At 43.5% G+C, this 14,614-nt stretch overlaps 1 protein-coding gene across 4 annotated transcripts in view; it reads right to left on the bottom strand.

Moving 5' to 3' along the window:
* Positions 1 to 758: 758 nt before the first annotated feature.
* Positions 759 to 14,614, bottom strand: part of LOC310886671 (tetraspanin-15-like) — an 81,119-nt gene continuing 67,263 nt past the window's right edge. The window contains exons 8-9 of one of the 4 annotated variants that reach the window (XR_014575415.1): positions 2,745 to 3,835; positions 772 to 1,747 (exon numbers count right to left, since the gene is read on the bottom strand). Coding sequence is in view for 3 of the 4 variants with exons in the window: in XM_083811560.1 (XP_083667686.1) it covers positions 3,614 to 3,835 (222 nt within the window). In the remaining variant the exon portion in view is untranslated. Of the gene's footprint in view, positions 3,836 to 14,614 lie in introns of all 4 variants that reach the window. The other 3 variants (XM_083811560.1, XM_083811559.1, XM_083811558.1) reach the window with 3 other exon arrangements.

Genomic DNA, 14,614 nt, shown 5'->3' with positions numbered 1-14,614 from the left:
TTCTCTTCTCTTCTCTTCTCTTCTCTTCTTTTATTTTTTCTCTTTTCTTTTCTTTTCTTTTCTTTTCTTTTTTCTTTTCTTTCTTTTCTTTTCTTTTCTTTTCTTTTCTTTTCTTTTCTTTTCTTTTCTTTTCTTTTCTTTTCTTTTCTTTTCTTTTCTTTTCTTTTCTTTTCTTTTCTTTTTCTTTTCTTTTCTTTTCTTTTCTTTTCTTTTCTTTTCTTTTCTTTTCTTTTCTTTTCTTTTCTTTTCTTTTCTTCTTTTCTTTTCTTTTCTTTTCTTTTCTTTTCTTTTCTTTTCTTTTCTTTTCTTTTCTTTTCTTTTCTTTTCTTTCCTTTCCTTTCCTTTTCTTTTCTTTCCTTTTTCTTTCCTTTCCTTTCCCCTTTCCTTTCCTTTCCTTTCCTTTCCTTTCCTTTCCCCTTTCCTTTCCCCTTTCCTTTCCTTTCCTTTCCTTTCCTTTCCTTTCCTTTCCTTTCCTTTCCTTTCCTTTCCTTTCCTTTCCTTTCCTTTCCTTTCCTTTCCTTTCCTTTCCTTTCCTTTCCTTTCCTTTCCTTTCCTTTCCTTTCCTTTCCTTTCCTTTCCTTTCCTTTCCTCTCCTCTCCTCTCCTCTCCTCTCCTCTCCTCTCCTCTCCTCTCCTCTCCCCTCCCCTCCCCTCCCCTCCCCTCCCCTCCCCTCCCCTCCCCTCTCCTCTTTTTTTTCTTTTCTTTTTTCATCTTTCCTCCCTTCCTCCCTCCCTTCCTTCCACCTGTCCTTCCTTCCATCCGTCCTTCCATCCTTCTTCATCAGTTTTGCCTAGATCACTAGAGATTTAGAAGAGGAATTGCTTTTACTGTTTTGCCCTGTGCAATATTACATAATGGTTGATCTCAAAGAACAGGAGAAAATTATTCAGGAAGGTGTAGAGAAGTACCACCAAGAGTGAGAAAGCTCCTAAAATGAATGGGAATGGAAAGGACCTGACCAAGGACCATAAAATACAGGTCATCAAATACAGTCTACCTTTTTCTTTCCTTTTTTTTTTTTTTTTTAATAAGTATTCCACATCAAATTATTTTGCAATTTACGTGTTTTGCCTTTAACACATTGAACATCTGTAAATTTGAGTTTGTGAGAACCAGCCTCCTGGTCAGACAGGTGTATGAACATTCTCCCTTGCCTGCCCACATTTCCTGAGCTGTCTGCTGGCACAATCTGAAGTCTCAGCAGAAGTAAAGCAAAGGAAAGCTTGTTTGACGCTACCATTTTTTTCTCAGCCTTTGTTTTACTAAAACTGCTCTTCCATGGTTAGCAGGGTCAGGTCTGGAGGAAAGTGCTAAAAACAGCAGCAATTTCAAGATGCGAACTTTAGGGTGAATTACAGCGGGGTGGTGGGGGACGGGAATACTATAGGCATCACCTTTTATTGTATCACCCCAAGTTATGAGGTCTATTTTGTAAGTGAGGGCCTTTGCTCCTAAAAAGGGCGTTGATGACTGACTTTTAGCATTTCATGCTGCTGCTTAAATCTACCTTGCAGTATTCCAGGCATTTGCAGACTGACTCCGTGGGAATAGTGCAGCTGGATGCCAAGCCAATGCATGAACTGCTTTCCCCTGTATCTCCCATCACCCACTGCCTGCCAAAAAAACATACCTTGTTAGTCCAAGCAGGAAAACCTGCTTGAGTCTGACTTGTTAAATGCTGGAGTCCAGCCTTACCATACTCTGCCCACACAGGAAAACAGTATAAAGATGACAGCAGCTACTTGTCCTGTAACAAAGAAAAGGGAAAAATAAGAGAAACAAACCTTCTTCCTCCAAATATTACATGGAAATCAGACCCAAGGAGCAGACTGAATTTATCAGCTTGTATATATTAATGTTTTACTAAATACCTCCCAGAGAGAGGAGGAAGGAAGAAAAACAAAATCCGCAAAGCTAGCAAGATGCTTGATGAAGGCAGCCACCCTTAAATGATCATGATCACCCACTTTTCCTGGGCTGGAGGTTTTGACCTTCTCACTTGCAAAAAGTCACACAATTTTGGTCACATTGTTTTAAAACTAATCAACCCCACTACTGGTTCACAGCTCCATTGTCAACATAATGTTGACATAAACAAAAAATAATAAATAAACAGTGAAATAAACAGTGAAAAAAGTGCTTTTTTCACAGGCTTGTGCTGGGGGAGTGCTTCTTAAAAGGTTAAAGAAAAAAGCATCAAAACAGTCAGAAGAGGGAGACAGAGCCCAGCAGTCGAAATGTGGCACACTGCCTCGGGTACTTGGGCACCGAATCAAAGAAGGCAGCTTCTAGCTTCCTAAGTGTCCGTATTTAATAAAAAGGATGTCTAATAAACCCAGCCTTTCTTTGCTTAGCGGTGCTGCAGACATTGCCATTTTTAAGAAAAGAATTTTTCTTTGCATTTTGGTTTTGCAATGACTTCCCCCACTTGACAGTTGCAGCTACTACTGCTGCCCTGGGTGCTCACAGGAATTGGACATGTTCTGAGAGAAAACAGGTCTCGGATAGCCCATCCTCTGCATTTGCTGAGCTGCACACTTGACTTCGGGCTGCTGGGGGAAGCTTTGCCATTCATCAGCCTGATGGTAGGTTATTGCTGAGCCTGCCCCGGGGGAGCTCTGCAAAGGGTTTTACTGTTTTTTTTTTGTTTGTTTGTTTGTTTTTGATAAAAACACACATATTTTTGCAATTCATCTGCCTGAGGCTTCCCTCCATGAGCTTGTTTCCCAGCATGCCTCACTTACCTATTCCAGGGTTGGATGCAACATACACCAGCTCTTTAATTCTTATATCCTGAGCAATGCAGATGGGAATTGCTGCCTTGATCACCATGTTACTGTGCTAAAAAGTAAATGTTACAAAACAGAAAATTCCCCTTCTTACTCAATCTTTAGAGGTTGCTGTCTAGAAGAAATGAGTTATCATCATCTCCAGAGGCAACACCTTGCTGCAATAAAGCTGCCTTCAGTATAAAAATTGCTCACCTCTCTTTTTCCTTGCCTGGGGATAAAAGCTTCAGACACCAGGGTTCTCCCCCTGTGCAAGCCCTGCTCAAACAGAAAGTGTGCAGCTTGCTCTAGCAGGCACAGGCTGTGCCTCCCAGGGTATTTTAATCCTTTGGAAAAGCCTTTAGGAAGGATTCCCCAGAGTAAACTTCTCCGCTTCCTTTAGCTATGTCTTTCTGGGGCCTTGGCACATCCAGGAATCTACTATAAAGCCTCTATTATTTAGGATATTAGGCTAAATATAAATATAAAGATACCTCAAAATTGCTTCTTCCCTCACCAACAACCCGACCAATGTGCACCAAGTATAAACGACTTTGCAAAATAGAAGTCACATTTATTGTGTAAAAAGAAAATAAAGAAATGTACAAATGCTTCAAAATGCCAAAATAGTAAAAGGACCCTTGTGAGCTCATGCATCCACACAGTGCATTGCATTTTTATAACCTTCCAATGTTACTTTACAGTTTCCCCCAAGGTATTTCCTGAACCTGAGAAAATAAATCACATTATTTCCACATTCTACATCAGCTGCCTCTCTAAGAGCTTTGCTCCAAGCTTTGTTTTCCACCACTGCTTTCCATCTTCTGCCTTCTCACTCTGCTGTGTCAGACGGTGCCTTCTTCCTCCTTATCTTCTTCCTCCATGACATTGATGGGAATATAGCCCCCTTCCTTGGGCAAGCACCAGCACCAGCCTGCACCGCTCAGATCCACTGCCCCAAAGCTGAAATCACGTATCTCCAACATCTTGAAGTCCACGGTGTCCAGCTTGGAATACATCTCATTGAGCTTTTGCCAATACAGCCAAGCCATCACAAGGCCGACCACCTGCAAAATACATGTGTTAAAGCCACTATGGGCATGCAAACTATTTCTGAAGGTCTTCCCATGCAAGAGGAGCTGTCACTCAAATTTTCAAACCTGGGCACGAGATGGGAGAGAACAAGATACAGTAACATGAGCTGACAAAGCAGTGGACACATTGCTAAACTTGTTAACAGCTGTGTCCACCTCGTGAATTTGCACATTGGCCCTGACAGTGGAACATGTTGGATGTTGCTGCAAGCATTGCAAAGAGAGTGGCGCAGGTCCAGGTTCTTGCTAAAATTAAGATATTGCTGTGAGCACAGTGCCACTTGGGTTATTTCCCAATAACCCAAGCTGGCTGTCAGGGAAAAAAAAAAAAAATCTGATCTTGGGTTTGGGCTTAGATTTGATTTTTAGATCTTTAGGAAGGAAAAGAGAAGCATTTCAAAAAGCACAAGATTTCAAGTCCATTGCTTTGATTTTGCCTGACATTTCCTTTGCAGTGATATTGTGTGGTGGCTATGAACAAAATGCCAGTGAGAGAATGGATTAGGTGATAAGCAGTCACAAGACATTATTTGCAGAACAGACACTGATGAGGGGAATGGTGACAATCAGCATGTTCAGCACAAGGTGCCTATTTTGCACTACCCTTTTATCTATCTTGATTTCAGCAAATGGCACTTTCCTTACACATAAGGTTTATTCCCTATAGGGAAGATGCTCTGGGATACTGCAGAGGTCAATATCCCGGATACAAACAGTGCAGTTTTACACATGATGTTTTCAACGAACCAGGCTGGGATGGATAAAGACGACATTGTCTTGAGCCCTGGGGCTTTTCTGTTCATTTTTGAGGCTAACAGAATGAGAGCTAACGATGTTTTCTACATAGAAAAGAGTAAATAAATAAGCAAACTGCACTTGTACCATTCAACAACTGGCATCTCCTGCTGTACTGAAACACATTGCTTTTGGAGCTGAAAAATGTTATCAATCATTTACTGGGTCCTAACTGACCAGTTAAATAGTCTGGAGAGTGGGAACATTAAGAGAAAGATAAATGGGGTTAGCAGCAAAAGGTTGTAATGCATCTTAAATTAGGGATCATTTTATCCCAAAATGAAAAGGTAAACATGTTTGCCAAGAGGAGTCAACCTCCACAGGGGAAAAGCAAATCACCTAAGTGTCACCTGGTGACCTGAAAGCAAACAGGCAAACATGAACAGCATCGGCATTCATTAATTTGCCTTTCAGAGATGGAGAAATACCCTGCCATCTCCACTAGCAGCTTGCACCTTGCACAGAAAAAAACTCAAAACCACTCAATATTTGTTTTTCCTTCCCAAATTCACCTGCAGGTCGATCCCGAGGGGACCCCTCCACCCCCGGGACTGACAGTTCTTTGTTCAATGAGAAATGGGGAAAACTATGTCCATTCCAGATGCTCTCCCAAGAGGGAAAGGCCTCCCTGCCCTAAGTTTGAGCTTGCCCAATTCCCACTTTCCTAATTGCACTAATCCCCAAAGAACATCCTGCTTGTTTTACGTTCCACCTAATTATTGCAAGCAAAAGGTATCTTTATTCCCTTGATAACAGGATTAATCACTGAAATAACAGATAGGGTGAAGGAGGCTGATGTGTGGTTATGGCTAGCAGTGCTTTCTCTGATTGCAGGAATTGCAGAAGTACTGGATTAATGTCATTAGGGTTCTTTGCTGGAAAATAAGACTGCAGATACTGAAAGAAAATTTGAACTCTGGAACTCCTTTTCTTGTCCAAATGGCCTGAAATCAGGTTATCTCACAGCCCTGGTAACTTCTATTTATGTAGCTGTGTAGCTTCCTGCTGCCCTTGAAATATTCACTGCTGTGATGCATTCTATATGTCTACTTCAGCAGGCAACTTCCTCCCAAATACTCTAAGAAATGACTTTAGCCTGTGTAGAGAGATAAGATTCATTCCTAATAACATGCACAGGACCAGAACGGTGCTGTGCAACCTTGTGGTTGCCCATGATCCAGCTTTCTTGTGGAGAAGCAAAAATAACAAAATATGACTTTGTCATGGAAACACCAGCAAGGGTGCTGCTTTCCTAATGCATATATGTCCTCCTCTTCAGTCCCCCAGAGCTGCAGAAACCTCTAGGCAGGGGTGCAGGAGGCCACGGCAAGGCTGCATGATGCTTGGAGACAGCTTCATCTGTCCAGTAACTTGAGGGAGAGCCCAGAGCAACTGCTCCAACATGAGTTTGGAAAATAAGCTTGTGCTAATTCATATTCAACAGCAGAGCCTTTAAGGATTTAAAAAGTTTTAAAATAATATGCAAATTTATGTCAAGCTTTAGCATTATCTACTTCCATTAGCATGCTATCACTGGACAGATTAAAAATGCACTGCTATGCTGTGAAAGGACAAAGAAAACTGAACCCTTTGAAATGACAAATTTTAAGACTAGGGTGTCATTTTTCATGAACCAAACAGTAATTCAGAAAAAGATTAGTGTTTACAGTAAGTTTAATGCAAATGGATCCTATTCTGCAAAACCAGATAGGTTCGGGGACATACTGCTGGAAACATCTCTCCTGCTCCTCTACTCCTGACAGCAAAGTGACGTTCCAGGTACCATGGGACACAGCATCCTAGTGAAACTGAGGATTTCTTTAAATGAATAAAAATACCCCAAGTCCTCAGTCAGCAGCCTGTATCCCCTAGCCTTCGCTCTCTGCTGAGTTATGAACCAAATTCCATTCCAGCCCAGCTCTAAATATCCTCTTTCACTTAATGAAAATAGAAAAAGCTGTCAGGAATATAGATGCATTCAATATCCCTGGCATCAAGGGCACCATGTTTTCCAGAAGTAAAGAGAATTCTAACATGAGAGCTGATTTTATTTCATTGCAATATGAAGGAAGGCTTTATTACAGAGGAGCATTTGACCAAAATGTATGAAGCATCAGGCAAAAAAATAAAAAAATTAAAAGCTGCTCTTCTCCTTGCCTTCCTCCACCTTGTAATGATAACCACGACTGAACAAGAACAGAACTGCTTGGAAGTTACTGCTTATGGATCACTTAATGTAATAAAATTACACGTTCTTTCTGGCTGGCATTCAGCAAAGTACAGAAACCACTACTGCCGGGGAAGGTCTCTATTCTGCCACTTTTTGAGCTTTTTGCAGGGGGATTCAGATGCACAGGCTCTGCATGGCGTACAATTTCATCAAGTAGGTGCTCTTACAGACACAGCTGTTTGCATGAAATAAATCCAAAGAACTCTGAGGGAAGCAATAAGGCATGCAGACCCACTACACAGTTGTGATATGATAGAAAAAGATCATTTTGCAATGATTACAATACATTGCAATTTGCATTGATAATGATATGCTTTCATAGAATTATCAAATCATAGAATATCCTGAGTTGGAAGGGACCCACAAGGATCATCGAGTCCAGCTCCTGGCACCACACAGGTCTACCCCAAAATTCAGACAATATGACTAAGAGCACAATCCAAATACTTCATAAACTCCAACAGGCTTGGTGCCATGACTATGTCCCTGGGGAGCCTGTTCCAGTGTGTGACAACCCTCAGAGAAGAACCTCTTCCTGATATCCAGCCTTAACCTCCCCTGTCGCAGCCTGACACCATTCCCTCGGGTCCTATTGCTGGTTACTAAAGAGAATAGATCAGCGCCTGCCCCTCCACTCCCCCTCATGAGGAAGCTGTAGACTGCGATGTCTCCCCTCAGCCTCCTCTTTTCCGGGCTGAACAGGCCAAGTGACCTCAACTGCTCCTTGTATGTCTTCCCCTCTAGGCCGTTCACCATCTTTGTCGCCCTCCTCTGGACACTCCCCAATAGTTTCACATCCTTTTTGTATTGTGCTGCCCAGAACTGCACACAGTGCTCAAGGTGAGGCTGCACCAGAGCAGTGCGGGACAACCACTTCCCTCGACCGACTAGCAATGCCGTGCTTGATGCACCCCAGGATACAGTTGGCCCTCCTGGCTGCCAGGGCACACTGCTGGCTCATATTCAACTTGCCATCAACCACAATGCCCAGATCCCTCTCCAGGGGGCTGCTCTCCAGCATTTCGCACCCCAGTCTGTACATATAGCCAGGGTTGCCCTGTCCCAGGTGCAGGACCTGGCACTTGCTCTTGTTAAACTTCCTGCGGCTGGTGATTGCCCAGCTCTCCAGTCTGTCCAGATCTCTCTGGAAGGCCCTTCCACCCACAATAGAGTCAACAACTCCTTTCAGTTTAGTATCATCAGCAAATTTGCTCAAAACACCTTCTAGTCCTACATCCAAATCATTTATAGAAACACTGAAGAGGACTGGCCCTAAAATGGAGCCTTGGGGGACCCCACTGGTGACCAGCCGCCAGCCTGATGCAGACCCATTTACCACAACCCTTTGAGCCTTACCCGTCAGCCAGTTATTCACCCATCGTGTGATGTTTTTGTCTAGCTGTATGCTGGACATTTAGTCCAGTAGGATCCTATGGGAAACTGTCAGTTTCAAAAAGCTTTACTGAAATCCAAAAAGATCACATCAGCTGGTTTCCCTTGATTGACTAGATGGGTGATCTTATAATAAAAGGAAGTCAAGTTAGTCAAACATGACCAACCCCTCGTGAACCCACATTGGCTGGGACCAATGACTGCATTGTCCCCCAGGTGCGCTTCAATAACTTCAAGGATAATCTTCTCCGTATTTTTACCAGGCACTGACATGAGACTGACAGGCCATTAGTTGCCAGGGTCCTGTTTCTTGCCCTTCTTGAAAATTGGTAGAACATTTGCCAGCTTCCAGTCAGCTTTCAGTGGCACACAAAACTGGGGATTTTTTGCAGTGACACCTATGGAAAAAACACGCTGCAGATGATATTATTTGAGAATTACTGCCTTTGTTCCCACCTGAACACTGCAGGAGGAAGCCCACAAAGGCTTGCATGTGCATATCCTTCCTGCACCCCTCCCTTTGCAAGCATTTCTCCGCACTGGCATATGCTGCCCACTTTGTCACCTGCCCCCCCAGACACCTTGCACCAGAATCAGGACAGGAAACTTTGCCAAACGAAAGCACCACAAAGCAAGGCAAGTCCTTAGGGCCGTGCAGATACCTGGATTATTATATTTTAACCCAGTACGCACACAACATTGCACCAAAAAGGACATAGCTGGTAGCTTTTTAAAAATAAATAAATAAATAAATGTCTAAATGCAGAGCAGAACAGAAACAGGGCAGATACCCGCTACCAATTCCCACGTCTCTGCCTCCTCCCAGCTGCAAATGAGTAGCTTTGAGATGATCCAAAGCAGCATCTTGCAGCAAAGACCAACCACAGCCAAAGACCTTTTGGGGTTAAACAGTGCTTTGGGACTTGCCTGGAAAGCAACAGATGAAGTTTGCCCCAACCACCTGATTTGGGTAGAACAACTTCATCTTCCTTTTGAACCAGCAAAATGGAACGGGTGAGTGGGACATCTGCCATCAGCAAGGGCCAGCCATAAACTCTCCCATCCAACCCAAGTAGCTGAAGAAAATTTATGTCTGTCGGAAAGAAAAAACCTAAGTGCTTCAAAGCACAAATTCTCAGGGATTTTATCTCTGGCCGTGGGTGCTGTACAATGACTACAAGCTGCCTGGGAGGATGGAAAGAAGATGGATAGAATTCATTCACCACTTGCTCCTATATTTTTGGCTATCTATTCTGCTCTCTTTATAGAGCAATTTTACAGCTGTAACAGAAATGTCTCATCTCTCCCCCACCCCGACAAATGAGGACAGGGCTAAAGATGACAAGGGCAGTTTTTTATATCCTCCCACCACGCTTAATCAAAACACTGACTTGTATTTCTCTTGTCCCCATGACTCTTGGGGAGAGGAACTTCCCTGTTCCAGCACAAATGTGTGGGGACAAGCAGACAGGAAAGGGCAGTCCTTTTTTTTTTTTTTTTTGGTTTGTTTAACTTGAAGATCCAGTTATAAATTCTCATTTAAACCCAAAAGGTTTCCATGAATGTCTGGAATTTGGCGTGTCTGCCTCACTCTGAAACACTTGTGAATTTTCTCTATGCAAAACAGCAAAAGCTCAGCAAGCAAATTAAAACCATATTATTTTGTCCAGTAATTATTTCTAGCTAACTTAGAATAGTGACACTAATTATAACTGGGCACTGTATCATGATTAAGCTATGGGTATCTGCCTGTCTGTCTGAGCAGGGACACCAGGGCACTGTCTGATGATGTTTCCTAATCATTGCTCCAGAAAGTAAATAGCTATTGCACCTGACACAGCAAATGTGTCGCTACATTCACTACTATTACTCCAAGGCATGAAAAGCTGACATATTACAAGAGATATCCAGAAAAGGTTGGAAATCGATGGTCTGGTGGTCTCAGTGCCTGTTCACTACTTGTTTTTCATTTTTCTAATGGCAGTGAAACATTCTGGTTCTCACTTCAGCGTGATCTGTCACAGATATAACCTAATATTGAGGTTCTTGGGATCAACACATCAACATTTTTCCCCTTGAAGCTGACAGCAGCATTTGGGAAGCTGAGGGGTCCTGCATCTCCCATCACCAACGCTGCCTTCCTTAACCCATTTCAAACAAGATAGCGTCAGTCCTAATTACCAATTTCCTGCCAATATCACAAGACCAAAATTGAATTAATACAGAGGTTTGGGATACTTCAACACAACTAATTATAATTACGTCTCTTCCCACACTAGGATAAGCTAAATGTATAGAAGTATTTGAGGCTACATGCCAATTCCTGTGGTTCTGGTGTGGTGCAAAGACCTGAGCTAGACATGAACAATGAATTTCTATCTCCCATGTAGGTGCCATAAGATTTAGAACAAGGTTCTTTGCTGCCCAGCTGCATCCTTGACGAGGTGCAGATTTGCTCACTGTTTCTTGGTGGTTCTACTTGTTCTTTCAGGTAAAACCTTTATGCAGGAAGAATAGGTCTCAACAAGGCAGATATGACTGAAATTTGATTGCTATATCCTCCTTATTTGGAAATACTCATTTATTGGTGGCTCATATGCAATCTCTTCCACGTCTGGCAAAAGAAAGTGCGCTCCAAGTCAACATCATTTTTGGAAGCAAAGGAAGTGAGGGCTCAGTGCTCGTCCTGATATTATACAACAAGAGGTCTGGAAAACTGCAGATGTTTTCCCTTAGGGGTGTGCATATTCTCCAGGAGATCAGCAGTTTCATTTGGGGTGGAAAGGTTTTACTGTGGGCCTGTGCAGACCACTCAAAAGGAGCTCAGCTCCTTTAGTTGCTTTTTCCTGGGTAATCAATCATGCAAAACTCAATGTGGCTTTTGCTCGACAAAGGCAAAAAATAAAGATGGCACATAGAAACAAAATGATGCTCAAGGACCCTTGCAGGGTGAGGGACATTAACCATGTCCCACTGCATCACGCTCCTGGTAAAATCAACTCTGGGCATGGAGGAAATAATCCATCAGCCCAACGAGTGTCTTCTGCAAGCAAAACTTTCTGCAAGAAAACACTTTTTCACTCAAAAATTTCTGGCTGCATAGCTATGAGCCTGGCTATGGAAGTCCTCTCTCATTTGGGTGGCTGTAAATCTGAATGGATCATGCTAAAAAGAATAGCTGAACCATTTCAAGGTGTCCCAGAGTTAATAAAGTAAAAGGCAAATATTTGTCTTTTATTGGCTCTCCCTTCCATGAATTAGTATTTATCAGCAGGGTTCTCACAGAGGTCACAGACTGCAGACAGAAAAATACTTTTTACTCTCCTTTTCCACTTCTTTCAGCATACATCAGTTGCTTGAGAATATATTGCCTTCCAGCCCCTGGAGCAGCTTAGATATTAAAAAGGAAACAAAATACAAAATAATTGAGAATGGGAAAGGGAAGGGGAAGGGAAAAGGGATGGGGAAGAGGAAGGGGAAGGGAAAGGGAAAGGGGGAAGAGGAAGGGGATAAGGAAGTGGAAGGGAAAGAGGATGGGGAAGGGGACGGGGAGGGGAGGGGAAAGGGGAAGATGGAAGGAAAAGGGAAAGGAGAGGAGGGGAGGGGAGGGGAAAGGGGAGGAGAAGGGAGGGAAGGGGAAGTGAGGAATGCTGACTGAGAGAGCATCATGGTATGCAAAGGGGAAAAAGCAAAGCACAAGGTTACTTGGTTTATTTTAACTACAAATGCACACTGTAAACTCCTCGGATATTCTTACTAGAAGCAGGGAAAGTAGGGATGCAGCCACTAAAACAACAAATTTACTTGCTTCACTACACTTTCTGAGGGACCTGGGTTGCTTCACAATTAAACATTAGTAGTAAAAGGCCCCAATGTGAATTTGCCACTGACTGCCAGCAGCTAAATTAAAATGCATTTTTGATACTGATACGAAATGCATCAGTTTAGTTTCAGTCTGCAGCTTGGCTGAGAAGGGCAAAGAGACAGGATTGTTACTGAAGAATGAAACAGGGAAAAAAGAGAAAACTAAAGGTACTCTCAAAAGCCGAAAAATAATTGAGTTGGTGCATTCATGCTTCACTCTGAAGTAAGAAAAATGAACACAATCATATCCTCACTCTCAAAACAAGCTTGATGTTTCTTGATGGCTTGCTTAAAAAAGGCAGAGACATCTGTGATTTAAGAGTGATCTTAAAATTAGAGACTCCCTATCACCTGCACCACCCAGGTTGGTGACATTCCCAGGCAAGACTTCTCCCTGCTTTCTCACTTACTTGATCAATTCAGTACCTGTTTTACAGCTTCCCCAAACCCAATTAGATAAACATTAAAATGTATGCGAAAACAAAGCCAAGCCTTGTACCGTTAGGTCTCTTATGTATAAATTTCAGAAATAAATAAATAAGTAAATTCAAGGACTTCCCACATTATGGAAAATCAAAATATGGTGGTTTCCCACATCTGAGTAGGATGGAAAGCCTAATTATTACTAACAGCAATAATTGCTCAGACATATGCTTTCTATGGGCAATCTGCGTCAGCCAAAATTTTTCTTGGGTACTTCCTTCTGTGTAAGAAGGGCCAGAACATTGCTTACTCCAAATACAAGCACAAATCTTGGCACTTGGGTGACGAACACCGGCCAAGCTCAAAATCCCACCTATGAGCCCTTGAGCTGCTCATCATCACAGGCGAGGCTGAAGTTTGTTGCTAAGGAGAGTTACACTTTTAGGAAAATCGGGCAAAACCCAAAGCTGGACTTGGGATGTGGATTTTGGTTCCAACCTTCTTCCTGGCATCCTGCAAGCTTTCCATCAAGGTGGTTTGCAGCTATTTTTGAGATTAACACAAGTGCACAGTGAGGCAGATGTACTGTGCAGAACATGACAAATACCCAACAACCAAAGATGAGACATGCTAATATGTTCATTCAAGCCAAAGTTCAAGACACTATCACCTCTCCATGTCAGCGGTGCTCTCCCCTCTTCCACTCCAACTGGCAATTCGAGGACAATATTCTCACCCTGGCTTCCAATGGCAGCTGCTGGGGATGAATCTGTTTCTAGACTGACAGTTCTTGGCAACAGAGATGGCCATTTGTAACTTAATTCCCTTCAAAACTTGACAGCATCAAATCCAATTTATATTTAAAACCTGGAAATCATGAGCAGATGGGAAGAACAAGATTCTCCAACTGAAGAGCATTTAACGGCATGCCAGAAAAATCACAATGCTTGCTCAAAAGCACTTGATATTCATCAAGGCTCAGCGATTATTGCCATTTCTGGTTTGTCTCCCTATCCTTCCCAATTAAAAGCGTCATGCTGGGAGGTTAATGGGTAATGCAACAGGAAGCTCCTGTAATGGGCTCTAGACATCCTGCAAGGCAGACAGTAATGGTAACCTCTATTATGGCACTTTCTCACCCCATTTCCGTGCCCATTTGTATTGGGTTTATGTGGCAAGGTTCTGGGGGTTGCAGGGGTGGCCTCTGTGAGAAGAGTCCTGAAGCTGCCCCATGTTAGATAAGAGTCAGTCCCAGACAGCTGCAAAGGGACCCGCTGCTGCCCAGAGCCAAGCCAAAAAGCGATGTTGGTTGCGCCTGTATGAGAGCCTATTTAAGAAAAGGAAAAAATCCTGCTGTGCAACAGCAGCAGCTGTGCAGCTGGGAGAGCGAGGAATGAGAAACAGCCCCTGCAGCCCATGGCGCACCATGACGGAGCAGATCTCCACGCTGCAGCCCATGGAGGAGCCCACAGCGGAGCAGGTGGATCTGCCCTGAAGGAGGCTGCGGCCTGTGGAAAGCCCCCACAGGAGCAGGCTCTGGGCTGGAGCTGCAGCCCATGGAGAGCAGCCCACGCAGGAGCAGGGGACCTGGCAGTAGCTGCTGCCTGTGGGGGACCCAGGTTGGAGCAGTTTGCTCCTGATGGATGGACCCTGTGTTACTGACCCATGTTTGAGCAGTTCTTGAAGAGCTGCTGCCTGTGGGAAGCCCATGCAGGATCAGTTTGGGAAGGATGGCATGCCATGGGAGGGACCCCACGTTGGAGCAGGGGAAGAGAGTGACCAAGAAGGAGCAGCGGAGATGAAGCACTAGGGACTGACCACAGCTCCCGTTTGCCCATTCCCCTGTGCCGCCTGGGGGGAGGACATTGAAGAGGGTGGATGGGGGGAAGGTGTTTTTAGCTTGTTATTAGTTCCTCACTGCTCTAGCTTGTTAGTAATAGGTAATAAATTTCTCTTATCTCCCTATGCTGAGTCTGTTTTGCCCATGACAATAATTCTGGAGTGATCTCCCTGTCCTTATCTTAGCCCTTGAGCCCTTTCCATCATAT

Source organism: Anser anser (assembly GCF_964211835.1).
Source record: "Anser anser genome assembly, chromosome: 26".
NCBI classification, from domain to species: Eukaryota; Metazoa; Chordata; class Aves; order Anseriformes; family Anatidae; genus Anser; species Anser anser.
This window is presented reverse-complemented; position numbering and strand designations above follow the sequence as displayed.